Source organism: Pseudonaja textilis, chromosome 1, assembly GCF_049901715.1.
Source record: "Pseudonaja textilis isolate UNSWEBS1 chromosome 1, rPseTex1.2, whole genome shotgun sequence".
In the NCBI taxonomy this organism is placed as follows: domain Eukaryota; kingdom Metazoa; phylum Chordata; class Lepidosauria; order Squamata; family Elapidae; genus Pseudonaja; species Pseudonaja textilis.
Window position 1 is genome coordinate 189383538 of NC_141990.1, and position 27281 is coordinate 189410818.

Here is a 27281-nt window from a genome sequence, read left to right on the forward strand (position 1 = left end):
TTTGTTTACCTGGGTCTGCCAGTTGGACCGCCCCCGCCAATTTGGGTGTTCTATGTTGGAGGGTGTTCTATGTAGGTAGAAGATCTCCATCCTGATGTCCTCTTGGATTTTAATCTTTATTTAATTTTTCATAATCATAATTGTTTTGTATTATCTTTTTAAATAAACTTCTTTATCATTCTATAAGCCACCCAGAGTTGCTGCAACAATGAGATGGGGCAGCATGTAAATTTAACAAATAAATAATATATAAAATGTGTCAAGTAACTAACCTGCAGCAGAGTGACATGTGGAGCACATCAAATAACACTAGAGGTGATCAAAATAAATAGAGCAATGGGGGAATTAAAGCAGATGTCACCCAGAACATGTTTTCCCCTTATTAGAAGAGCTATACTGACTTTCAATTAACAACTGAACTGAATTCAGAGGTCTCCTGTTTAAGAGCTTTAAAGTCAGTAGAGTTTGGAAATGGGTAACTTATAGACACTCCTCTTCCGTATCAGTTACCTGTTCCTTATCATCCACAAGACATATTGATCCAGTATTTCACTCCTTTTTCATTTAACAGAGCTTATTGATTTTTTTTTTGGTCACCTTGATCATTTCAAAATAGATAGATAGATGCTAAATAGATTAATAGATAGATTTCATTTGTATCAACGATGTTCTGCAGAGTTGTGCATTTCCCAATTGGCTAGAATTTGCTTCACCATCTCTTGAAAGTCAGTTGATGTAACATTCGTAAGTCTCTAAAGGGGAATTGTGCCTCCTTGGCTCAGATGTGTTTTGTGTAAAACAAGTGAAATGGAAAGCACTTTTTGCTCATTCCAGTTTGGCTCTTTGCAAAGTATCTGCAGAAATGACTTTAGCATCCTCTTGGCCTTCTCTTCCTCTGGCATTTTCTCTAGGAGGTCAAAAAATTTAATTTCCTTTTTAAATTAATCATCCTGTATTGCTATTTCTGCAAATTCAGTTATGGTTAATTTTTACTAGCAGAACAAGCCAGCTTCTTAAACAAATTGGCTTGCTTTAACAAACCCTGGCCAGAATTTCTTGGATTTAGATGAAATGGCAGCCTTGTAGCCAATCACAAACAGAAATAAAAACCTTCAATATTTTCTCAAGATGTGGCTATGCAAGTGTGGGTAACAGTACACAAGGGCACACAAAGAAATAAAATCCAGGTATATAATATTATTCTGAAACTTGTCTTTCCCCCCATAGTATTAGTTGTCCTGGTTACCACTGGGTGAGTAAATTAAACACTCCTTGCAAACAATGCAGAGTCTCATCTTAAAGCCTGCTCCATGTGACAGCAACTCTCTCTTCCTTCCCAATTTTGAAAACAAAAACAAATTCAGTAGCACAATTTGTTTCCTTCTTTCAGGCTGTTCATACATACCTCTGCTGAAGGATAGATAAGAGTTGCTTGCAGTAATTATCTCCATTTTTAGAATACTCTTTCAGCGCTTGGTATGCCTGATCATGCTGAAACACAGCACAAGGACTGAGTCATTTAGAGGGTTTAACATTTCACAATATTTCAAGCCTACGTTAGGGTGGCCTGCTATGTGGTTCTGGCACAAAGCATTTGGAATTGTCTATACCTGCATGGGGTGTGTTATTGTGTGTTTGTGTGTAATGGGGGGGGGGGGAAGAGTGGAATGAGTGAGTGGCAATGATTTTCTTCCCAGCAGGAAACATTGGGAATAAAAGAGTGGAAACTTAAAGGAATAACTCATTTTGTAAACAGGTGAACCAGTGAGAATATATACAATGCCCAAATTTGTGAGCGTGCGTGCACAAGAATTTCAGCTATTAAGGTGCAACTATTTTCAGTATCTGACATCTCCACCCAAGAAACGGAATGCCCGGCCTACTCACAAAGAGATGTATTTACAATATTACCACAGCATTTTTAGCATCCCTACAAGCGTTCCTGCCTGCTCAGTTGTCTCCCTCTTTCAAAAACACCAGTTTTTCTGTTCTTAATGTATGAATGATGTTAATTTTTGAAAGCATTACAGTATTAATAAAACTGAAAAGCACAAGGCAGCAGAATCTAAACCAGTTTGTGTCCATATATAGTCAATCCAGATGAAGCGGAGAAAGACAAAAAAAATTGCCAACTCTGTCCAAAAATCCTTGTAAACTTTCTGTGAAATATTTCTAATATCCAAAAATTAAAACTGCAATAGCAACAGCACTTAGGCTTATATACCGCTTCACAGTGCTTTTACAGCCCTCTATAAGCTATTTACAGAGTCAGCATATTGCCCCGTAACAATCTGGGTCCTTATTTTTTCGGCCTCCGAAGGTTGGGTGGTTGAGTCAATCTTGAGCAAGTCAGGATCGAACTCCTGGCTGTGGGCAGAGTTATCCTGCAATACTGCATTCTAACCACCGGGGCACCACAGCTCAAATACATTTGACACTGTAATAGATGGATATTATCTTCAAGCATGTTAGTGATCCTCACTTGTTTTTGCACCAAAATGAAATTTGAAACATGACAAAGGGTTGAGGGTGTGTTTCTTTCAGGCTGTCCTCCAGTCAAAATCACCCAGCTCAGAGAAAATCCTGCCGTGATAATTGGTTGAAATAAAGGTTCTAGCAAGGATCAAAATCTCTTACAGGAGGCAGGAGACAAATGTGACAAAATATGTGATTGAACAAACAAGGAAGTTTTTTCCCACTACTAGGAAGGGCACTGCATTTTATTTTATTTTCTCTGTAACTCTTTACATACCCAGGAGTTGTTTCAAACAATCAGAGGAAATTTCGTCTTAACCACTGCCTGTAATTTTTTGCAGCCTCCTTCTTGATCTGCCATTTCAGTTAGAAGTGTAGTCTTTGAACAGGAAAAACTTAGGTGCTTCTGATATAGAAAGATGGGCAAATTGTTATTGGCAGAGGGATATAGGAGGTCTTATAAATTTTGGACCTGCTTTGAAAGGGGGAAAGGAAACTACCATTGCAACAGATTTGTCATTAGGGGGGATACTATGTGTTTTTGTCCTTTTTTAAAATTCCCATTTTTTTACACGTTTTTGTTTAGTTTTGTCTCTGGTTAATTTTTTTTCTTTTGGGTTTTGTACTTTAACCTTTGCAATAAAAAATAAAATAAAATCATGCTTTGTTTTTTAAAGGAGACCTTCGGATGGTATGTTAGGGGTGCAATTTGGAAATGGGCCCAGGGCAAAATGATATTTGATTAATCAAACCCCTTAAACTTCACATTAGATTACTTAAACATTGTTCATCCGATTGTTCCTGTATGTTGGAGAACTCCCCCACCCGCTGGTTATTTTGGTTGCAGGTTTTTGGAGGAAGTCTGCCAGCTTCTCCCACAGACTTCCCACCTACTGGTTTCAGCAAAGAGAGGAAGAGAGGAGCTGTTCTAGGAGAGGGGAAACTGAACTAAGAAAACAGGTTAACTTTGGGCAGCAGGGCAAAGCTGTGTTTTTAACACAAACATTGTGGAAGCTATTGTGTGGCATTAGCCACGTCATAGGAGCATGGGGTCTCACGTGGCTAGGATGCTAGGTTGGAGATTAGCAAGCCTTCATTTGGGACCTGAGTGCTGCCATGGGGCAGAGCGAGCTCTTATTTTTTTCCTCCAGTTTCTGCCAGGGACATAATGGGAGCCCCCAACTAGGCATCTCGCCCACCCCTCACCGTAGCTAATCCTTTCAGCCTTGAAGTGCCTCGGTGCTTCTGATACAAGTGCACAAAAACAAAACCGATCACCCTCTTGACGCTTCCAGAATGCCTCAAAGAAGAGATTCAAACCGACAAACCAAAGCATTCAGGGGGGATCCTATGCTGCTTGGGCTCTTTTCCCTGCTGGGTTTCTTCTCCTGCACTTTTTTTTTTAACCTTTCATACCCAACATCTTCATCTCCTAAGGAGGAGCCCCACTCAGAAAATCAAGAGGCCTCAGCTTTTGAGTATGCATGAAAGGCACCGAGATGCTCGTCCTTAGCTTAAGGAGAGGTGAGCAAGTTGGAGACAGAACATCTGAAGAGTGAAAAAATAAAGAGGAAAGGGTACTTAGAACATCCGAGGATCGATGGTACAGCTCAACCCAGTTGCCAGCTGCTTGATCCAGAATCCAACTTCCAGGTAAGAGCCCTCAAGAAACCCTGCGGGAACAAGGAATTCTTTCTGCTTGCCTCCAAGCCTTTTTGAAACTGTCCCTTTTCCAAGCACATATTCCAGTCCTCTGGTCAAAGGGAGGAAAACAAAGGAGAAAATTGCACAGGAAGGCCCATTTTCTACTCACCGTGCAGCCAGCAAGTGGGTTCTTCATTCTGAACTGCCTGCTATTGCAGTAGCATATCCAGTTTGGTCTAAGACTGAGGCTGGGTGTTTCACGGCAAGCAATTAGGTCAGATGAGCAAAGCAAAATACGAAGTAATTAAGAGACTTGCCCAATGGGTGATTGTTATCTAATGTGTTTCCTGATAGACAAGGAAAAATCAGAAGGCTGGAAGCAGTTTGGGGAGTGATTTCTGAGCATTTTTTAAAAAATCAGCCTGCAAACAGAGCGCCACTGTAGAATAAAAAGTGATCCCGCCAGGGTAGAGTGAATAAGAGGTTGGGTTAGAACTGACAGCCTTCTCTCGTAATTCAGATCCTCAGTCATAAAACTCAGTAGGTGACTCTGAACCAGTTATGCGTCTGAAACCTTTACCACTTCACTGATGGTAAACTTGAAGCATCTGTACTGGACTGCACACAAGAAAGCCAGAACATCAGTGTAGCAAACACTTCTGTCTAAGAACCAGAAGCAGAACTGAATTATATTGAGTAGGCATCCCCGATCAAAACTTCTACAACTTCTCCCCCAAAATGTTGCAAAACCTCCCTTGATGTGATTCCATAAGCACATGAAGGTTGTTTTAATTAGTGACATTTTCTACTCTTGGTATTTCCCGCCCCCCAAAATTTCTGAAGTAAATGCATGACCCAAGCCCCCCTCAAAAAGAGCTTTCTTTTTGGTGTCCGGCTTCTTAGCTTCTCCTTGGAGCAAGGTAGCTGCTAAAAACATTCAACTCGACTCCCAAATCCTAAGATATATAAAAGCATATAAGGACATTATTCAGTCTGGACCAGAGGTGCTATTCAGCAGGTTCTGATCAGTTCTGGGGAACCGGTAGTGGAAATTTTGAGTAGTTTGGAGAACCGGCAAATCCCACCTCTGACTGGAGATTTTACAGTATCCTTCCCCTGCCACGCCCACCAAGCCACACCCACAGAACCGGTAGTAAAAAAAATTTGAATCCCACCACTGGTCTGGACTCACGAAAAAGGCCATGGGAAGCACCCGAAGAAGAGAAGGATCATAAATCAATACCTGTGAGAAACGAAGATGGCAAAGAACCTGCCGATAAATGTTGGATCGTTATAGCGCCACATGGGCCATTCTTGATGTCCACAAGGAAATGTGTCTTATTCCTTATGGGAAACAGCTGAAGATGGGCATTTCTGCTATTCCCTTCCCAATCTTCCCTCAACACACCTTCCAAGCACATGGAACAATTCAAGGCGTGCCCATCTTCCTTTGCTCGAGAGAAGAGCAAACACAGGCAAGGCACACCTAGGATTAGGCAAGCTGTTTTCATTCAAGGTGTATTAGGAGGGGATTGAAGATATCATAATACTGGCAAACCTGTTAGGTAGCTAGCTAAAAAAGAAGACTAGACTCTCTTAAGGACCATCTATATCTGATAATTTATGCCCATCCTGTATAATCAGGCAGATCAGGCATAATCTAATAATCAGGACCAGGAAACACACTTTGCTCTCATAGCACTTGTCTCTGAACAGCATCCTCTCTGACATCCCTATGGTCCACACCCCGAAGCTGCTTACAAGGTCTTTGAAAACCTGGCTGATTCCCCAGGTTTTGAATTTAGGTGAGTGGCAGGATCATCACTGAATTTTTAAAGTTGCTTTGAATGTTTCTCTTCTAGACAGGTATCATTTTTTTCCCCTTTGCTTTATTGTTCTGACTGTTTTGAACGTTGTACACCGCTCGGAATCTTTATGGAGTTGGGTGGCCTCTTAAATTTGACAAAAGAAATGAACAAGACACATTGGCTCAAGAACAATCATTTAACATTGTATGAACCAGGACAAGTTTGGGCTATTTTATGTGGTTCAAAATTATGATTGAGTGTGATATGTAAACCCAGCCAGTCATACATGCAGCCTGAAACAAACTCCGTTGTGTTGAATAGTGAGAAAAAGAACATAATTTGGTGTTTGCAGAAGCGTAACAGATGCCTGAATCCAAACCGGCTAAACTACTATTCCCGGGCAGTCCAATTTGTACTAAACATATTCAGTACCTGTGGAATATTAAACCAAAGACAAAAATGGAGGAAGGGTGAGGAATGTTGCTTGTATCTCTTGAGGAGGCATGGCTCCCTAGTGCCCCAAGCAGCAGATCTTGTTGGGACAATATGTTTTACTGCAGATCCATCTTGTACATTCTAAGTTTAGTTCTCTTTTAGAGCTGAATACGTGGGGATTTAGGTGAGTGGAGATTGCTCTCCATCCTGGAAAGTGAGATGTAACCCCATTGGGTTGGAAGCAAATATCTCAATGCCATTTAAGAGTATTGGGGTACTCTTAGGTCTCACAGTACCTAACCGTGGTCTCAGGAAAATAAATGGGTTGAGCACAAATCAAAGAACAAACCCCTTTAGGTGCTCTGTCTGACCTATCTTACAATATTTGAAATTATTAAACAAAGAAGTAACAACAAAAATCCATCCTTATCTTTATTTTCAGAAATGTGTCTAGGCATTCTTAGATGACGGTGATGCCTCATTTGGAAGGGATTGAAGGGAAATATATTCTTGAATGTCCTCCTGGGTGCTGGACACAGTGATGGACTTAAGTTACATAAAGGCAGCCTCCATCTGAACATTAGCAAATACTTCCAGTAGGACGAATGGTTGGATAGTCCAACCAATCACCAAAGAAGACAACAGAATCCCCTTTTCTAGATAGGGCCAAGCTGACTCCAACAAACATTTATTGGGATAGTTTTGATTGGGTTTCGACACCAAGCAGGACATTCTATCAAAAACAAAGGATGAAATTTAAGGAAATCTGCGGCATGAGTCTTTAGTGGCTGTTTCTATACATTCTTATAAAGTCTTTAGTGGATTTTTTTATACAGTTAAAAAGATATTGGGAAATGAGAGCAGTCAATTTATTTTTTGCCTTCATGGAATCATTGAATTATTCTTCTAGCAATAATTCCTCTCTCCAAGAAAGCAGTAAGCAATTTGAGGGAATAGTACTCAAGACATCCACAAATTTTGCAAAAGTGATTTTGATCCGAGATTAAAACATGTCCTTAATATTGACAATGGTGCCTGTGGCACTGCCAATACTAAGAAAATACTCTGCTCACTGAAACAATCCTCAGGATTTGCCTCTTGGGATTTGTTTTTTTTTTAATAAACTACAATTTGTGAATATCTATCTCACCAACAGGAGGATCGTCCATTTGGGCAAGTAGAAGTGTCCAGTGATTCCTCAGTTCTCAATCTGTTTCAGAGGCATATTTGCTTTTGGGGACAGGAGGAAACGGGGATGCATCACTTTAGGAAAGTTGTGCTGAGTCAGAAAGTCTTTTCAGGCAGGATATGGCTTGTATACAATGTAAATAGGTACTAATACCAGCAACACTGGAAGTTTTTAAGAAGAGATCGGATAACCATTTGTCTGAAATGGTATAGGGTATCCTGTTTGAGCAGGGGTTAGATTAGAAGAACCCCAAGGTCCCTTCCAACTCTGTCCTGTTCTATTCTATTCTATTCTATAGTCTATTCTATTCTATTCTATAGTCTATTCTATTCTATTCTAAATTCTATTCTTATGAAAAAGAAATTTCCTTACTGAAGTTCTATCAATTTTTATGTGAACTTTGCTTTGCTCAAAATATTTCTATTCTGACTTTCAATCAAGAAACATCAAGATGGTAGGAGCAGCAAGGTCCATGCAGCTTTCTTCCAGCCCTACGCAAAGCTCCTTATTGTGAGTCGTGTATATTCCTGGTGCCTGAGGTCACAGTTTATTGAACATATGCAAATGTTTCTATAGATTACTGGAAGGTAAAAGGGTTGCCTGGGCGATGCTCAATTACAATGTGCTTTTGGCTAATCGTGTTTTATGGCTTGGCATGAAGTGGGAGTCCAGATCTTGTGGTTTATGCAACAAGTAATAGCTTAGTGTGATTTGTGAATCCAACTTCTGATCAATCCGCTTAGAGGACTTCAGCCTAGGTTCAGGCCTTAAGCTTCCCTTTGCAAACATTTAATTAGAAAGAAGACAAGTGGGGAAAAAAAAGTCCTAATGCTTAGTGTTTATTATGAAAGTGTTTTCAAATCTAAATTCACAATATTGATTGATTGATTCCAAGTATTCCAGAAGAATGGTTATTTTTATATTTACAACAAAAAGGAGAAAGAAGCAAAATCCAAGGCTATACATATTGTTCTTTTTTTTCTTTTTTGACCATGGAATATGCCAGTTAAGTTCTGATAGTTCTACGAATTTCTCAGACTGTTCGATTGTCTTGAAATCTCAGGGGGAAAAATTACCGCTTTTGGTCCTGAGCTGACCTACTGAAAAGGCACAGGGCACAAAAATGGTGTTATCTTTTGGGGTACGTTGCATTTCCCGACGCCCATCTGTTGTAGCCCTCCATCATATCTGATTGCCTTAAATCAAACTTTGTTTTGATCTGATTGTCATTACCATCTGGTTATGATCACCTTATTGTATCATTAATGTGCAAGGCTAAAGCGAAGGTTGAAATAAATACTACCAACATTAAAAGAAAGGGAAGCTACTTCCTAAGTATGCAAAGCTGAGCCAGGCACTTGATTTTCATTTCAGTTAAAAACATGCTGTGATGGAACCTACATAAAGGAAGTTCCTCCAACAACTCAAGATAAATTCTGAAAGAGAGAAACTAAAATTGGGCAGTTTAGCAGCAGCATCCCATTTGTCCAAGGAAGACTCTTGTAGTATAATAAGAGCCCTTTTGATTGTTTCTGATTTCCAGACGGCTGGATTTTGAACACTTTGGTCATTCCCACAGTAACATGCAGAACTTTCAATTTATGAGAATTCAGGAATACACAGAACATATAACGGCAAACAATAATGAAATAATTAAAATATTAATAACAAGAGAGAAGAAACTATTCCATCCGCTTCTTACAGAAAACTAAAGTTTATGTTGTGGTGAATATATGTGTGTACATATGTATATGTATATATGCTTGCACACACACCTATTACTTTGTGGTGAAAAGAATGCACATTAATAGCCCTAAATGCCAAATTCTGGCCTGTATTGTTAAAGTGATGACAGACTGTATAATTGACCTGAACCATTCATTAGCATACTGTGTAACCCATATCTTTTTATATATAGTGTAAGACAAGCTAAAGAAACTGGCATTCAGTTACATAACAATATGCCCATCATTCATGGGAAACTATAGCATTCATAAAGCACACAAACACGCTCAGTTCCAGTTGTGGAATATCTGGAACAAAAGCATAGCTTCACAGGCCATCAGTCTGAAGAAGGGCCTCCAGGTTCACTCCCAGAAATGTATTTGAAAATATGTGAAAATGGTCGGTTAATCTCCTTCTCTAATAATCCCAACTGAAGGTTTTATTCTGCTAAAAGACGAAAGAGACCTACCTCCATATATCAGATATAAGGAAGAAGCCTGCTTCAACATGTGAGAGGAGTAGAGAGGAAAACACATACAAATGCTTCTCAGAAGAATGGCTCATAGCTTGATCTCATTAGCAACTACTATCCAATATTTTCTCCTTAAACAAAATGGGGAGTATTTCACAAAAGAATGTGTGTGTGTGTGCGTGTTTTATAGGATGTGCAAGGAAGAGAGAGGAAGTGAATTCTGGAATGTATGCACTTTCCCCTCCATTGTATATAAATTTTCAGTATGAATCAATGCGTGTGATTAAGCTCCAACTAAGGGTACTATTTAAAAACAGAAATTTGGGGTGAGGGGGGTAGGAGAGGAAAGGAGCAAGTTGTCTGTGTAAGGGCTGAATTACAAGATGAGCGCAAAGATAGTCACATTGAAGTTTCTGACCCAGACTTCTATGTTGGGTCTCAGGTAAACCAGTCCTACAGGAAATGGCAATCTGCATCAAAGAGGCAACGAATGAGAAATCCACTGAGCCAACTCAAAAATGACAACAGATACGTGTATTATTTCTTTTTGGCATTTTTAATCTGGCACTCTACAGTTTGGATTGAAACTGCAGGTTAGGTGTCACACTTCCAACTTAACTGGATGTATACCAAAGAGACTTTTGCCTTCAGACGTGTAGCCAATCTTTTTCTTTTCTTTCTTTTTTTAAAAAACACACTGTTACTTATTTTAGTGCGTTCCATTGTTATTTGATAACAGAATAAATGCACACAACTATAGATCTTACTTCACTACTCCAGGGCTGGCTACTAAAACATTCAGTCAATCTAAAGGCTACTAACTCCCAGAGAGTTTTCTTCAATTTTTTTTTTCCTATTCTACACACTCCACCCACAGCATTTCTTACTCTAGTGCAAAAAGGGACCAAACAGCTTTTACAAATCAGACCTTTTAAACTTTTTTTTTTTTTAAATAAAGAAGCTACGTGAGAAAATACCGTTAGAGGCAAAGGAATACCAGATGGATTCTAGGAAATCTTCCTGGGAATAATTCCTTATTTTGACTTGGACTCTTTGCAGGCACAATCAGAGGAGGACATTGAACTTACAGACATGTGAATACTATCCCCGTTTTCTTACAAGAAGGGGCATCTTTCCAGTGGAATCTTCATGGCATTAAAAGAGGCCAATTTTCCTGTGGTTTAACACTGTTTACTTATATTTTATAGCCTTAACACCCATACTATCTAACACTTTTCTAGTCGCTGAGGTGCCAACTAGTGAAGTTGAAACCCCTTTCTTTTATTTATCTAATTGCAATGTTTATATGGACATGGGATTAAGCAGGCCAACTTTCCAAATTAGTGTTTGCTTTCAATATTATCTAACTGAAAGAACATCAAACACACATTTATTTCAACCACCTCACTTTATCAAAACTCAGGTTCTGTTCTTTGTGTGGCCCTTGTAATCAATCGGTTTAAAAGACATCAGCCTAGCATCAAAGAGTTGAGCTTGAATCAAAGGGTGACAGCTTTGGAATGACAATATAGAAATAAAAATAGAAACTCTGGTACCAATTAAATTTTAACAGATATCCAGAAGAGTATGAATACTGATTCACAACTCCTGTTAATTTCCCCTTTCTTAAACTCTTGTTGAGTGCAGGGCTATTGATGGATTACGTAGAAAACATAACGGGACGTTTTCCATATTTGCATTTCAAGAGATTTTTAATCACAGAAGTAACTGGTTTTTTTTTCTTTTTGCCAATGTATTTGCACAGAATAGTCAAGTGCCCAGAGACCAGCTCAAGACTTAAGATACTTTGGGGGATCTTGTGCAACAAATCAAACATCTGGAAGATTGAGACCGGCATATCTACATCCATTGGGAAAACAGAAAATACCAAGAAACAGTCGTACAAACTCTTTCTTCATATAAATGGTAATCAGAGCAGCTAATTATTTTGTCTTCTTTTTACCTCAAAGCTCTTCCCATATAATAAAGCCGGATAAAATGCTATTCAACTTTTCTCAAGCTGTAGATATGCAGCAGCAAAAAACAAAACAAAAAAACCCCATAAAACAGACCACCTTCCCAAACTGGTTTACAATTAATTTCCGGCTCATTTAAACTAAAAGCAAGTGCCTCTTAAGCAGGAGGTTTTGGTAAGATAATATCCATTTGAATGAGCCACTCGTCTTGTCACCCCAACAGTAAATGTAAAAATTGGGCCTTTGACTATGATCCATCAAAACTAGCCCTGTGGATAATTCAGTCTCTCTTCTACATCATGCCTCTAGAGCCCACATTATTCCTAGAAAGACATTCTTCCCAGTTTCTGTTCTTTCCTTTGTGCTAGATCGTTCAGTACTAACTTTGGCGCGTGTGACTTTTGGGCCAAGCAAATGTATATCTTCTAAAATAGCTTTTAAAAAGCATTGACGTGAAATTCAAACCATTTGTTCCAGATGTGGCCTGTGTAACTAACTGGCAAAGTGGATTCCCCACTCTTACTCACAGCAGCCCATGAGCCCTCCCAAAATAGGCTACCAAGATGGTTGGGGGTATCCTTGATCGATAGACTACTGAAAGTCCTGGTGGAGCTGAAACTAGGTATCTCCAAACTTTGGGTGGAAGACCTATTTGTGAGTGCATTTCTGCTTAGAAAAGAAAGAAAGAAATCCCTCTCCCCCATTTCCCTGACTATCAAGGTCTCTAACCCTCAGATATTTTTCCTATAATACAGCTATAAAGATAATTGGGGCTGACTGCTCTCTCTTTTGCAACACAGAAAGCTCTAGAAGAGCCTGATTTAGACTTCACTCTCCTGCAAAGGTTTGTATAAAAATAATAATAATAATAACAGGAATGCATGTGGGATACAATCCTCCTGACTTATCTGCAGTGGTACCGATTCTACCTGTGCCATGTATGTGTAGTTTTTGCTTCAGCTAAATAAATATATAAATAAAAGTAAAGCTGGAAAAGGAATGACAGGCTCCCAGCCAAATCTGAACTGACTGGAAGGACTAGAAACAAAAGAACCCTGGACCGATTGATAATTGATTGAATCATCCCAGCTCAGGTGTTGCTGATGCACAAGATGAGGCACTGGGATGGTTTGGTCAGACTCTACACAGCATTTTGGAACAGCTGGAATGGCTACTCAGGGAAGGAAATGAATATTGTAAATAACAAGAAAGTAAAAGCAAGAAATAAATATTATAATTATTATAAGCTAGTCCTTATACCAGTTCAATTGCACATGCTTGAAAAATGGATCCAAACAGAACATTTGAGGTAATCTGCAAGATAGGAACCTATGCTGAAGATGAGTTAGTTCATTTGGCTGGAAGCCAAATTAAATTTGCCACTAAGTTGGGGTGGGGGTGAGAGGTTAAAGCAATTTAAAAACGTGTTCTTATAGCATGTATAGTGAACAAAAATGAATGTTCAAACTGACTCTGTTATATAAAACTATCAAGATAACATTTTAAAATGGGGGGAAATGACAACTGCGATTGTACCAGCAAGTTCTAAAGTCAGCAGCTTTCAGCAAAAAGAAACCTCCCTCTCTTTAAAAAAAAAAACAACAACCTAGAAAGAGTCATAAGCTTGTGTGATTTTTGTAATAAGAGAAATCTTAGCAGGCGACTACAATATCAGAATACTGGCTAGAGAAACCAAGCACAAAAAACCCTCTATATTTAACCCAGCAATCTTTAACCCCAATGAAGTCCAAAAGAGAATCTTGAGGAAGTTTTTCTGTTTCATTTGGAAGTCATCTCAAAGTAAGATATAAAATATATAATACGCAAAAATCTACTGAAGAAAATACTGCTCCCTGGTCAGAGATATATAGATAAATAGATAGATACAGCATGCCTTCATACAGAAAATCATGTGGCGCTGTCATTTACAAACAGGAAATAAAGCAGTGTGGTATTAGAAGCTTTAAATATTCCAAGTGTGTGTAGATAATTTTTCTGAGATTCAAACCCCCACACACACAAAAAAAAAAGAAGGAAAGAAGAACAGAGAGAGAGAACAAAATCAAATCAAATCCTGCATCCACAACTTATTTGTTTTCTGTAGCAAACAGTTCACGTAGCAGTGTATACTCCAAGGATTAATATTCCTCTGCAGAGTTGCTACCAGTGAGATACCCGTTTGTTCCATTTGTCCCATTGATGGTAGCTGAGCTGTGGGAGGTCCTTGACTGAAGAGTGGAGGTTTCCTCATCTGAACTGGACTCAACATCACTTCGGTCATCTTTTGTCTGCAAAAGATGTTAAGGAAAGGGGAAGCGGGGAGAGGAGAAGGAAACCTCATTGGTATCAGTTGCATAAGAGAAAGGAGATTGGCTCTATGTTCTGTTGTTTTTTATTTGTTCGTTAAATCTGTGACCTTGCCAACTATCAAAGTTTCTTGGCAGTTTCTCTGCCCCCGTGCAAAGTTAAACTGGAAGTTAAGATACTTCCAGTTGCACCTTAACTATATGCTTCTAAAGTGCTAAACCAGAGAATTTGAGGGACCCGTGGATCAAACCAGTAGGTGCTGGGTGAGGACCCGCTTCTGTGCTTTGCACCAGAAAGGACACTTAGTTGAGAAGAGCTTAATCCTTTCCCCTTTCCCTGCTACCTTACCATCTGCATCTGATCAGTTCAGGCTTTTTCCCTCTCCCAGCCCATCTTACATCTGGTACTAGAGCTAGGCTGGGAGGAAAAAGGGCACTTTATAGAGTTCAAGTTCAAGTTGGACAGCAGACTGATCCATTTGTTAGACTTGAGAACTAGGTTAGACTCATGCACCAGGTTTTGCACTATTGCATATATGCCCAGTGGGACAGACAAAATAGACAGACAGACAGACAGACAGATGAAAGAGGGAGGGAGGGAGGCTGGATACCTCTGGTTTCATCCTTTCTGCCATTTGCTGCCTTCTAACCTCACCTTTTAAACTTCTGTATTGCGGTCCTCCCTCCCTTCCACAATGTCTCCCAGAATCTCTTCAAGATATACTTGTCTCAACTTCTGTTGCATCTAAAGCGGGGCTATCAAACTCCCGGCCCAAGGGCCAGATGCGTCACGCACTGGCCACGCCCACGCCCAGTTTAGCAAAGGGGAAAAAAAAGTCCCGATACGTCACGTGACACTGCTGTGATGACATGAGTTTGACACTCTGATCTAAAGCAAGCTTCAGCATTATTATATTCCTATCACTCTGAATGTCCCTTGTCAATAAAGCTAATGTAGTCTGGCGCCCGCTTTGAGGAAGGAATGGCAGATAATCAGAAAATCTGATCCATTAATCTACGGCTTAAGCTTTCATTTTTTCTTCCTCTCCATATAAACAAGGAGAGGAACAGCAATAAGGGCATATTATCACTTCTTGCAAAACTACACTAGTATATTGAAAGCTTATACCAGCTATTCGTCTTGAGGTTGTTATTGCTTACGCCACTAGATTTGCCAAAATAGCCGTAAGAGATTCCAGCTGACAATTTTAATTACACATTTTTTTGTCTAGAGTTCCCATAGGTAATTACATTTTTGACAAACCAAGCCACTTAATTGGTAATATCTCTAGTAAAGATATCAACAGTAAAAAAAAAAAAAAAAGGTTGGATAGCGAGGAAATGTTGGCCTTAATAAACAACACACAACATAGGAAGCTACCAGTCATGGCTTCAAACTGGATTATGGAAACCAAAACCCAACAAAACAAACCACTTGCTATAATAATAATAATAATAATAATAATAATAATAATAATAATAATAATAATAGTAATAGTAGTAATAGTAATAGTAATAGTAATATTAATAATAAAAAAGCAGGATTTGGGATTACAGAAAGCATGCAATCGTGCTTTTGACTGATCAGAAGAGAGATCAGTACTGGAAGCCATGTCTGTAGTGGCAGTCAAGATAAGCAGGAGAAGGCGTGTGCCAAGAAGCAGCAGCAAAGAAAGTATGGCAGCTGAGAAGGGCAGGAACAGCTAGTGAGCCATTGATTTAAGATGGGCAATTTGTAATCCAACAATCAAATTGTAATCCCATATGTGGCTCCCAAATTCTTATTTTTAGGGTAGTTCCCAGAGCGACCTCTAATCTTGACTCTGAATGGTACACTCTCCCAAAATTAGCAGTTGCCTGCCATATTGAGGTGGAAAATGTGAAGGCCACACTTTTAAGAGCTTATATAATCTGAACGTAGTTAGTCGGAGAAAATACATTGTAGAGAAATGGGGAGAAATCATGTAAACTTGCAGCTGTATTCTTAATCTCATTCTGTTTACTCCTGTCTCTCAGCTTTCCCCCAAATCCCACTACCAAAAAGTTCCCTACTCCTGCATCAATGAGTGCTCAATATACTATGAATTAATGTGCTATATAATAAAATCCCCGATCGTGAATTGCATTTGGCATAACAGCAGGCAGTAAATTTTGAGCAGAAGAAAAAAAACACACACCTACTAAACAGAAAAAGGAGCCTCAGAAAAAGGCCAAGCAGTATCAAAAGTGACAAGAGATGGAGGGTTGAGTGAACCTGCAAGGGTGTGAATTTGATGCATGTAATGAATTTTAGCACCGCATAAGAAAGGAACTCTAGCATCTAAAGCCTCTGAAGTCTTGCTGGATGTCCACAGGACACCTATTATTTCAAGGCCAAACAGACAGATTGTTTAAGTCATGTATATTGAATTCAAATGTAGGATGTAAACCACTGACAAAGCAGAAATAAAATTCTCTGCTGTTTACTGTTCTTACAGTCACCAGACCAAAGGAAATAAATAGCCCTATCTAGTAACATTCCATAAAATTTTCACAGGAACCTTGTGGGCCATTGCAATTATTTTTAATTGCCTCTCCTGTAAATTAATGGCAGGATAGAAATGATAAGCTCAGCTGGGGGCAACGCTAGAAAAATTTCCCTTTTTCATATTTAAATGTTTCCATTCTGAAAAGGTCTGCAGAACAGGAGGTCAAGAGAAGAGTCAAATAGCTTCATATTTTCATTCTGTCTAGGAATATGCTAAATAATTGTTAGCTCTAGTATGATGTCAAGCTCGGTCAACAAGCCAGTTGGTCAATTCATGTTGCATCCAATGGATCAACACTCAGCTGATTTGGGGGGGAAAAGGTGGATGCTGCCCTTTTGGGAAAACCCTAAGGAAGAAAACAAAAACAAATTGCTGGCTCCAGAGCTGCAAAGAGCATGCAATCTTTAGCAAAGTGAATATTCAGCTGAACAATTAAAGGAAACAGAAAAGAAAGGAGAGAAGCGGCAAGCCCACAGAAAGAGATACTGTGCTGTGTTTTTCCTATCAGAGAAACTTACATGCAAAGGATTCCACTTCCCAGCCTTCAGAGGCAGCAGAAAGGAAATTATTAAGAAGGTTTAGAAAGAAGACACATGCAGTTTTCCCATGAAACAAGAGGCTGCCTACCAGAACACCAATTAAATACCTTCCAGTATGCAGCTCAATCTGGAAGACACAGAAACTGCACAGAACTCCAGCTATCAGTCTAAAGATGAGATGCCTGGGTAGATTTGTGGTTTCACATTCTGCAACTGCTCAGGGCTGTTTTGCATATTGCCTTTTTAATGTTATTTATTTATTTGTTTGTTTGTATGCATGTATGTATTATATTCTCCACACATATTTTTTTTAAAGTAAAATACACTGCAAGAAAACGTTTGTAATTGCACAAGTGCTTTCAGAAGGATTGAAAATACCCCTGAGAAGTGTACACACTCACAGGTAGAGAGATTCTTCTAGTCCTAAAAAAACAGACCTTTGCTCTGGTGATGAACTAAGCACAAAACTTCAACAATAAACACTTGAACCAGAATAATATATTCAATCTAATACTCAAATAATAAATACGTATTCAGATGGTCAAAAATAAATATTTCAGGCTCACAGTGGCTAAACCACATGCAAATGTGCTTAGCCAGGGTTCACTGAATAAACCACGGTTGGCTGAGTTAGCAAAATAGTCTAAACTATTTCCGGAAAACCAGGCTGTAGAGAAGTGCAAAAGGCTGTTTCACCTTCTACTGCAATTAGGCAGTTTGGAGGAGCTGTTCAAAATGATCTTTCCACTGGAAACTAGAATTTAGTTCAGAAATCAGGTAGATAAATAGGAAAAAAAATACAGACAACCTAAAATGAATTTCCATATGTATAGAGCTCAAATTTCAGCCTTTGAACCTTTCAGAGTGTGAGATACCCACCTACAGTTTCTATTTTGAGGTAAAATAGTGCTGAGTGATTCTTTGGAGAACCACAATTTGCTAGCTGTGATAGTTGAATTCACATAATGTACTAAGATATAGATATAACAAAAACTGAGCTTATATTTATTGGAAGAACTGAGCTTATGTTTATTGTGAGTCTCTTTAGCAACATATTTAAAGTCAAAAATCCTAACAAAACTACCCTAACAATCCTAACAGACTTTCACTGCCAAAAAAGTCAATAAAGCATGCAAGAATATTTACTGGAAAAGTAGATGATGAAAAGACATCAAGAAAAAAACATCCCCATTGATCTTACCTTGCCTTTCAAAATAGCTTTATAGGCTGCCTTTATTATTAAATAGGACCAAAAGCAGTGGAGAATTTGAAGTATCGAAAGTAAAATGATAAAAATTGATAAACCGGGAAAACCACCAACAATTTCAGGCAGTTCGAAGAATACGGTATTCAGTATCCTGAAAGAAACGGGGAGGAATGAGATGTACACTCATGAGAAATAGATCATTTACCAACCACTTTATCACAGAAATATTTAGCAGTCAAGCTGGTAGCAAGGGAGATTTCACACAGCTTCTATGAACTTAGAGATGAAACTGTCAAATATTACTTTTATATTCTTGCAGAATTTACACATTTGATTCACAGAGGACTAGTTTATTCCTATTTGTCTAATCCCCATTTCCTCCTTTTAAAAAAAAAATTTTTTTTACATTTATATCCCGCTTTTGCTCCACCTATTTTGAGAACCCTCTACAGAATCATACCCATTTCTGTTGAGTTTGCTGTCCTAGAATTACTTCCATGTAGACGCTTGATTGACTTCTATTAAAATGCTGGTTGATAATCTATATTTATACCATATTCTATTTCACAACAATATCTTTAAAGAAGAAACAGAAGATTAAAAAGCAAAACATAATGTGTGACAATAAGATAATTTTTTAAAATAAACTACCCCAAACTAAAATATATGCCTGAAGTTTAAAGTCATGCCACATTCACGATCAATTATTTAAAGAAGAGAAACAATACAGGCTGTAGTAGCACGAGTCCAAAAGCTCAGAAGAGTAAACCTTTGGTCCCAGTGACCAATCCAGATTGGATCTTGCAACGTTATCCTCGGACCTGTATATTCGCCTTCATTCATGGAAAAAAACAACTACCAACCAAATCAAAAGTATGGTTCATTTAGCACCCTAGTCTAAGTATCAGAGGGAACAATGAGGTCTCTGATGTCTTCTATAAATGGTCAAAAGAGTCAAACTTATCCTCTTGGGAGGATGGTGTTCCAAAGGATAGGTGTTATGACAGAGAAATCATGACAATAAACAGAAGGGACACAGAGCATGCCTACTCTGTTGGTTCTGGTGGGAGATAAGCACAAACAACTGCCTACAAGTAATGCAACAAGTAACTTCCTGCCAAATGTTGTCCTATTTTGCTTTAGAGACTTGTTTTATTTTGCAACCATTCTTCAGTGGGACTACAGTGAGAATTTTGTCTGTATGTAGAAAGACATGTCTTATCTTGAGGGTGGATATTTTTAAAGGTATGGTTGAATTTTAGATTTCTTTTTAAGAAATACATCAAACAAAAAATAAATATGGCATGAAATGCTAAGTCGGGGTGTCAAACTCAAGGCCCGGGGCTGGATCTGGCCCCCGGGGTGCTTAGATCTGGCCTGCGGGGCTGCCCTGGAAATAGCGGACTGGCCTGCAGTGCCTTTGCCAGTGAAAACAGAGCTCAGGAGGGCCACCCGCAGACCTCCTGAGCTCTGTTTTCACTGGCAGAGGGTTGCAGAAAGCCGGCGCAGCCAAAAATGGAGCTTGGGAACCTGTTTCTACTGGCAGAGTACTCAGGCCACCACTGGCACCCTCGACATGAGTGATGTCAAGATGGCCATGCCCATCCTGGCCTCCTAGGTTAAACACAACCCTGATGCAGCCCTCAATGAAATCAAGTTTGACTCCCCTATGCTAAGTGATATTTATTTCATTAGTCTTGCAGGATTATTCATTGTGTATCAACTTTTTTTTCCCTTCCAAGGAAACATGATAATAGACCAAATATAACCACCAGGTGGCATCTTTGGCAAGTTAGCTTCAGTAGTCCATATTATGATTTTTATTTTAGGGGAAAGTTCTGCAACAACCAAGAAATTTGAAGCATCAATTTGCTTATATTTGCAATTCAATGTTTGTGAGGAAACAAAATCTGACATTGCATGGAAAAGTGGAGATTAAACTTTATACAGGATGTGACTGAAGATTCTAAAGGTGAGAGACACAAATGGGAGACACATCAGTAGAGTCCAGAGACAAGGAGGATGAATGAATTTCATTCATGAATTGGAATGAAATTTGAAGCAAGGAGAGAGATAATCTTACAGAATGATCTTGAATGTTCTGGACTTAAACCAAGGAGCTGCTATTCTCTGAGAAAGAGAGAAAGAGAAAGGAATGTTTTCAAAAGGATGGTTAAATGAAGCCTGATTAAATGGGTCAGATTTTTCCCATTGTGGTATCTTCTTCATGATTCTCGATTCCAATGTCTTTAATTCTAGTCAACACGGCTGGAAATGGAAGACTCAGAAGTTTAAAGAGAAATCATTGAATTAGGCAGTGGCCTAGAGTATACCATAATGAGAAAAGATGATGCAGACAGAAGATGAAAGGGAGCAAAAGGAATTGCTAGGTTCTACAATTACTAATTGTTATGAATTAGAGATCATGGTTTTTCCTCAACGCACTAACTTCCATCAATGTAATTAAAAGGAAAATGTATCATCCACAGTCTTAAAAGACTTAATATTTTCAATGGTCTATGCAAACCTTTCAAATTTCTCAAATGAAAAAGGGCGTTGGTACTTACCTGATACACCCGTTCTCTGTGAGCTGTGAAGAGCATCCAGAAGTGGGAGGTGCTTCAGTCTCTTCTGGAAAGGCTGGGCTTAAAATTCCGGGACGCTCCTCCTCCTCCACAGGACACCTCCCCAGCGTCCCCCAGTTTTGCAAAGACTGAGTGCCAAAGTCCGGAACTTATCACCTAATCTAGATCCCTGACCGGAACGGAACCCCACCAGACAGAAAGAAATGGGTGGGGTTGGATGCTCTTCACAGCTCAGAGAGAGCGGGCGTATCAGGTAAGTACCAACGCCCTTTCTCCCATGAGCTGTTCAGAGCATTCAGAAGTGGGACATACCAAAGTTTGGCCTGTCCTTAGGGAAGGACTCCGTCTGGGTTGAAAGCCACTCCTAAACTCTGTGGACCCTCTGCAGGACTTTCTGCCAAATGAAGCGTCCGCTGAGGCATAGGCATCAATTTTATAATTTCTGACAAAGGGCGATGGTGAAGACCAAGTTGCCGCTCTGCAAATTTCGTCTATGGAAGCCCGTGTGGCCCATGCTGCTGATGTTGCTGCACTCCTTGTTGAGTGTAATGCCCTTAGGAACTGAGATGGACTGGCATTCGTAAGTTTTAGCTATGATGGCTCTCAACCATCTACCGATGGTCGTCGACGACACCTTGTGTCCTAAAGTGGATGGGTTGAAGGATAGGAATAGAGCCTCAGATTTTCGAAATGCCGCTGTGCGGTCTAGATAGATGCTTGATGCCCTTCGAACGTCAAGTCGCTGCCATTGATGCTCCAGTCTATGAGCTGGTTTCAGACAAAAATTTGGAAGCACCAACTCCTGCGCTCTGTGGAAGACTGAATTTACTTTAGGGGTGAACGATGGATCCAATCTGAGAACTACTCTGTCTGCATGAAACACGCACAGGTCCTTTCTCATCGACAATGCTGCCAATTCGGAAATCCTCCTTGCTGATGTGATCGCAATTAAGAAGACCACCTTATATATCAGGAATTTGAGACTAGAGGTTCTTAAAGGCTCGAACGGGCCAGTTGTAAGTGCGATTAACACCTTGTTGAGCTCCCAAGTGGGATAGCGGTGAATTACAGGAGGTCATAAGTTTGCAGCACCCTTAAGAAAGCTGTGGACATGTGGATGGTGCGCTATGGAATGAAGGTCACCCCAGGATATCACCGGGGATAAGGCCGCCACCTGTCTGCGTAAAGTATTTGGAGATAGGCCCTTGGTCAACCCCTCCTGTAAAAAGTCCAATAATTGTCCTATTGATGGGGCAGTTGGGTCGATCTTAGACCCCCCGCACCAGTGACAGAAAGCAGACCACGTGGCCTTGTATATACGATTTGTTGAGGACCGTCTGGATGCTTGTATGGTGGCAATGGCATCCTCTGAAATCTGTTGGGTCCTTAAACAACTCCGCTCAACCTCCATACGGCTAGGCTGAGCCATTGTGGGTCCGGGTGAAGTACCGGCCCTTGCGAGAGGGAAACCCTCGACAGTGGAATTTTCCAAGGTTGTTCTCTCGACAGGTCCTGTAAGCCTCATTGGGAAAGGTTGAAGAAGAGGCCACTGCCACAATGGGCTCATCCACCTCCGGCATTTTGAGAAAATTTGAAAACTCTGGTGCCAAATTATAATATCGTTTATCGTACCCTGTTGGGGCTGGGTAGGATGCTGCTGATGCCCATTGATTTTGTACTAATTCAGCAAACATATGAGGGACAGGAATAGTTTCTGCCTCATTAGCCGGTTGTGAGAATATTAAATCCTCGGATTTGTCCTGAGACCCTGTTGACAATGGATGAGGGCTTGATGTGTCTAGTTTAGCTGTATTCTTTGCTTTGATTTAAAGAGGTGCGGACGAAAAAGGCCAGAAAAGGTAGGTTGGTCCGGAATGAGGCCTTCGTCATCCAACATTCCTCATTCTAGGAATGGTCAGCCTCTGACACCCCAAGTCCATCTGATGGATCGACCCCACCTCCATGGGAACATCCTGGTCATCTAATTCCACCTCCTCCCAAAGACCCCGGACTGGTATGTCAGGAATATTGGGGAATACCTGAGTTTGATGATGTCCCATATGCACAAAGGATTGAACAGACAGGGATCCCGCTTCCGAAGTAGCCGAAAAGTGTCTGGTCTGGATGGATTGCTGAACTCCAGCCGCAATGCCCTTTTGTATGGCCATCTCCATCCATTGCCTCATTTCGATGGGAATAGTCTCAGGTAATCCCTCCTCCTGTCTTAAACCGGCGGTCGTAGAGGTGAAGATTGCCTCTGGGATTCGCCGGGCAATGCTCATTGGAGGAGATATGCCTATGGGAGGCTGTCCAGAAATAGCCTGTCTGGGCTGGGTGGATAAGTCCAAGGGCCCCAACAATGTACTTGGGCCCTGATCTGATTGTTGTGTCATAGCCATTTTGTCCGCCTCCCTGGCCCGTTTCTGCAACTGCCTTTCCAAGGCTTGGTGCCATCTATGGGCATCCTTATTCGCTGCCTTAGAGGCCTTTTTGGGCCCACTGACTTATCTTGGGACTTATCTGTCTTGGAGCGGAAGATGTTGTCACCTTCCATTGTGGAGGACTGATTCTCATGCCTCTAACTTTATTTTTTAAAATAATAATAATAATAATAATAATAATAATAATAATAATAATAATAATTAGTTGTAGTAGTAGTAGTAGTAGTAGTAGTAGTAGTAGTACTTCGGGGTGATTCCTACCCCTGTGGTTGAAAGTAGAACGCTTCTCCAGGAGTATAAGTCCATATATATATATATATATATATATATATATATATATATATATATATATATATATATATATATATGGCATTCAGCTTTGTTTGGGTATTTTCCCACGTCATTGTAGTTGTGCTTTTAAAGTTGTAGCAACGTTTCGGCAGAATCTCATCTGCCATCATCAGGCTTCTGTATAGTGTTCTTCTGTGAGTCAGGCTTTTACAGTGGTTTCAGATTTAAATTTGGGGCAGCCTATTACTGTGCCAGAATGGTTTTTTCTTCATCCTGATTGGTTGGGAGTCTTGGTCTGTGTTTATTGGTCTTGGAGTTTGCTGCGTTCTGCTTGATTGGTGTTTCTAATATCTTCTGTCTGTTTTGTGGCTTTTACAACACACACACACACACACACACACACACACACACACACACATATATTTACGTGCCTATATCTACATGTAAAACTGTGTATATGGGAAACAGTATCTAAGGGTCCGCAACAAGTGAAACCCCTAAGTGCTCCAAGTAAGAAATATTCTGGATCCCTGGTCCCCAACAAGGGAAACCAGCTATACAGAGCCTGGATGGATCCTTTCCTGTCAAAAACGTCCCGCTGTTTGAAATGGCACTTGCGGCTTCACTTCAATGTAATGATCCAAAAGCAATTGCAAAACAAACAAAAAAAAATCCAATTTAAGGACTAGCCTGCTTATCCAATGCCAGCAAGATAAAAGAGAAATAATGCCAGGGAAGTGGAGTGGGAAGGTACCTGCCCCGGTCCCCAAGAAGGGAAACCAGAGGGGAATGTGATATTTAGGCGCGAACTTGAAGCCAGCCGTTGAAAATGGCGGGAAGGCAGAATCCCCGGTGTTAATTGCCTGAGCAGTTTAATGAGCCGCTGCTGCTGACTCTCTAAATTGTCAGATAAATGATCCTGTCAGTTGAAACGGCAAGGAGAAGTGAGCCGCGGCTGCAAGTGCTCCACCAAGATCGCAGAGATAAGACAATTGGGGGATTAGATAAGCTAATTGCCTGAAGCGGCCGTCTCAGGCTGCCTGCGGAGTGGCAGGCTCTGCCAGCTACAAGGAACAGCTCTCAAACTGATCGGGGGGATGACCTAATAGAGCCACAAGCCTTGAAATCGCCAAATTAATTGGGGAAAAATTTACAAGCCGAATTAACCCAAGAGCAAACCTGAATTTTGACTAGCTGAATCAGAAAACCGTTCCAGTCAGGGAGTGCACAACCTCTTACCACGAAGGCTGAGCTAAAACTGGGGGATGCTGGGGAGGTGTCCCGTGGAGGAGGAGGAGCGTCCCGGAGTTTTAAGCCCAGCCTTTCCAGAAGAGACTGAAGCACCTCTCACTTCTGGTTGCTCTGAACAGCTCATGAGAGAACAGATACATCCATGCCCATAAATGTATGAGGCACAATGGCATATCTGGTACTGTATATGAGAATGGGGACAATGTGACTCAGATAGATATTCCATTGGGTGAAATTGTGAATGGTGGAAAGAATATGATGGGGGGAAAAAAGCAAACATATTGATCTAGCTCATGGGTGGTACTTTGTCATGGTTTACTTAACTGCTGTTCATTGAACAGACCACAATTAGCAGTTCATACAATATGCTAAGCCCAAATCAAGGAATCCAGAAGGTGTTGCTATGACATGCGATTGCAGTCACTGTGATAGAAAAAATTTCTAGGTTCATGTAACTAATGTTTTTAAGAGAAACTGAGTACACTTTCATTTATATGAAAGAAAATATCTGACTTTCTTATGGCTACAAAATAATACAGATTCACTGTTAAAATTGTTTCAATTTTCAATAGAAATCTCAAGAAAAAATGCAATTATATGAGTTTGAACCATATACTGTATGTACTTCCTTTAATTTAGATTTAATATTCTATTTCAGCAACAAGTATTAAAATCTTTAACAGCATCTTCAAATCCTACTGGAAAAGACTTCCTTTCAAATGCATCTTTTTGCAATTCTCCATTGCCTTCCATTTTTAAAATGTAATGATTAAACACCTGTAATTACCCTTTATTCTATATGAAACATAGAGCTGTATGTAACTATAAAAATTCAATATAATAAATAATATAAATGCTAATAATAAAAAACAGATGAAACAATAAGATAGAAGATATCTAGCTACACTCACTACATGGAAGGTTGTTATACTTCAGTGCTAAGTCGCTTTTTATAATTTTGTCCCTTGGGATACTTATTAAAAAATACCTGAAAAATGTGTCCAATTACTTTATGATACTTAATTAAATGCAACCCACAATAGAATTAACAGCGTCTACCTTTTTTTCTGTTCATATAACTCAGACAAGAATAGGTAATATATTTATATTACAAAAGTACACTTTGTCTTTCCCAATTTAAATAGCTGCTTGTTTAAGATAACATTTATGTGACAAAATGTACAGTAATCACCAAATCTTAATTTGTTAATTGTCCAATTAATTAAAATAGTTTTTGAACAACATTCTTCATAAATCTTTACCACTGTCTGGGATTTATATGAATTGTAATTAAAAATCTAGAGATCAGACCATTTACCAGATTTTAGGAAACACTGTTCTGAGTGTAGCTAATTACAAAACGTTAATTTCCCAAAGGAAAAGGTGAGATTAAAAGCAAACAGAACAGAACAGAAAATTAACAATACGAATACTGTTTTTCTGTTTGTACATTTTTTTTTAAAAAAAGCAAACTCCTGAATATAAAAGATCTTGCTCCAAATTTCAAATACTTTATAGAAAGGCGATTCTAGCCTCACAATACACACCACGACCCCCAAAATTCAACCAAACTGCTAAGGAAGTACAAGGTTTGATAAAAATTGTAATCCAATCTAAAGCAGGGTGTTGAGTTGAAGGAGATGATACATTTTGAATATTATTCAAGAGTATGCCTTAGGTCAATTCTGTTGCAAAGGTTTGAATGTAGCTGAAAACCCATCCAATCTACAGCATTTTTTTTTCCCTGCTGAGTAATCCAGTCCTGGTTACTTCTGCCATTTTCAAAGTGTAATTACACTGAGAGGAAAGCAGCAAGGAAAATAAAAATCTGCTACTGCACTTCCACTGAATTTCGACAGATGGATTAGGGAAGATAATCATAAATCCAGGCATCATACAGTCAATCAAATTTTTATTACAATCAAAAGCAGCATAAGGAGGGTGGGTACCATCAATTAAAAAGCATCTAAAATATTAATCACGATATAAAGCTAAAAGATATAAAATAAGCAGTGAATATCTAAAAGGAGGAGTAGGAGCATTAGAGGGCTGCAGAGAAGCATAAACTTTAGTATGGGGTAGATAATTCTATCAAATTACAGAGCATGATGAACTAGATGCTCATTTAGTTTAGTTTTTGGCACAGGGGCATCATCTGATGGGTTTTAAGCACCACAGCACAGAATCTGGCAACTTTATATATTGTAGCAGGGTTGGTATTTGAAAGCAGAAGAAAAATGTAGAATTTTTCAATTGCAATTAATGATGAGATGAATGACTCTGTAATATAGGCACTGGAGAAGCACATGCTCTGTTGTTTCTGTGGGTCCAGAGTCATAGGGCATTCTCTCTCTCTCTCTGTCTGTCTCTCTCTCTCTCTCTCTCAGGAGTCTTCCTGTATTGCCTTCA

At 39.6% G+C, this 27281-nt stretch overlaps 2 protein-coding genes across 14 annotated transcripts in view; both read right to left on the reverse strand.

The window, feature by feature from the left end:
• The window catches only part of NOSTRIN (nitric oxide synthase trafficking), a 36971-nt gene extending 31426 nt beyond the window's left edge, over positions 1–5545 (reverse strand). For 4 of the 12 annotated variants that reach the window (XM_087919994.1, XM_026697095.2, XM_087919992.1 and 1 more), the window contains exons 1-3: positions 5363–5545; positions 4289–4466; positions 1406–1491 (exon numbers count right to left, since the gene is read on the reverse strand). In XM_087919994.1, coding sequence (XP_087776120.1) covers positions 1406–1451 — 46 coding nt within the window. In that variant the 5' untranslated portion in view covers positions 1452–1491; positions 4289–4466; positions 5363–5545. Of the gene's footprint in view, positions 1–9; positions 201–1405; positions 1492–2752; positions 2882–4056; positions 4150–4288; positions 4467–5362 lie in introns of those variants that run through there. The other 8 variants (XM_087919995.1, XM_087919999.1, XM_087919996.1 and 5 more) reach the window with 7 other exon arrangements.
• Positions 5546–8518: 2973 nt separating this feature from the next.
• Positions 8519–27281, reverse strand: part of CERS6 (ceramide synthase 6) — a 123385-nt gene continuing 104622 nt past the window's right edge. The window contains exons 9-11 of one of the 2 annotated variants that reach the window (XM_087920009.1): positions 18299–18455; positions 17077–17100; positions 8519–14012 (exon numbers count right to left, since the gene is read on the reverse strand). In XM_087920009.1, coding sequence (XP_087776135.1) covers positions 13863–14012; positions 17077–17100; positions 18299–18455 — 331 coding nt within the window. In that variant the 3' untranslated portion in view covers positions 8519–13862. The remainder of the gene's footprint in view (positions 14013–17076; positions 17101–18298; positions 18456–27281) is intronic. The other variant, XM_026697100.2, reaches the window with a different exon arrangement.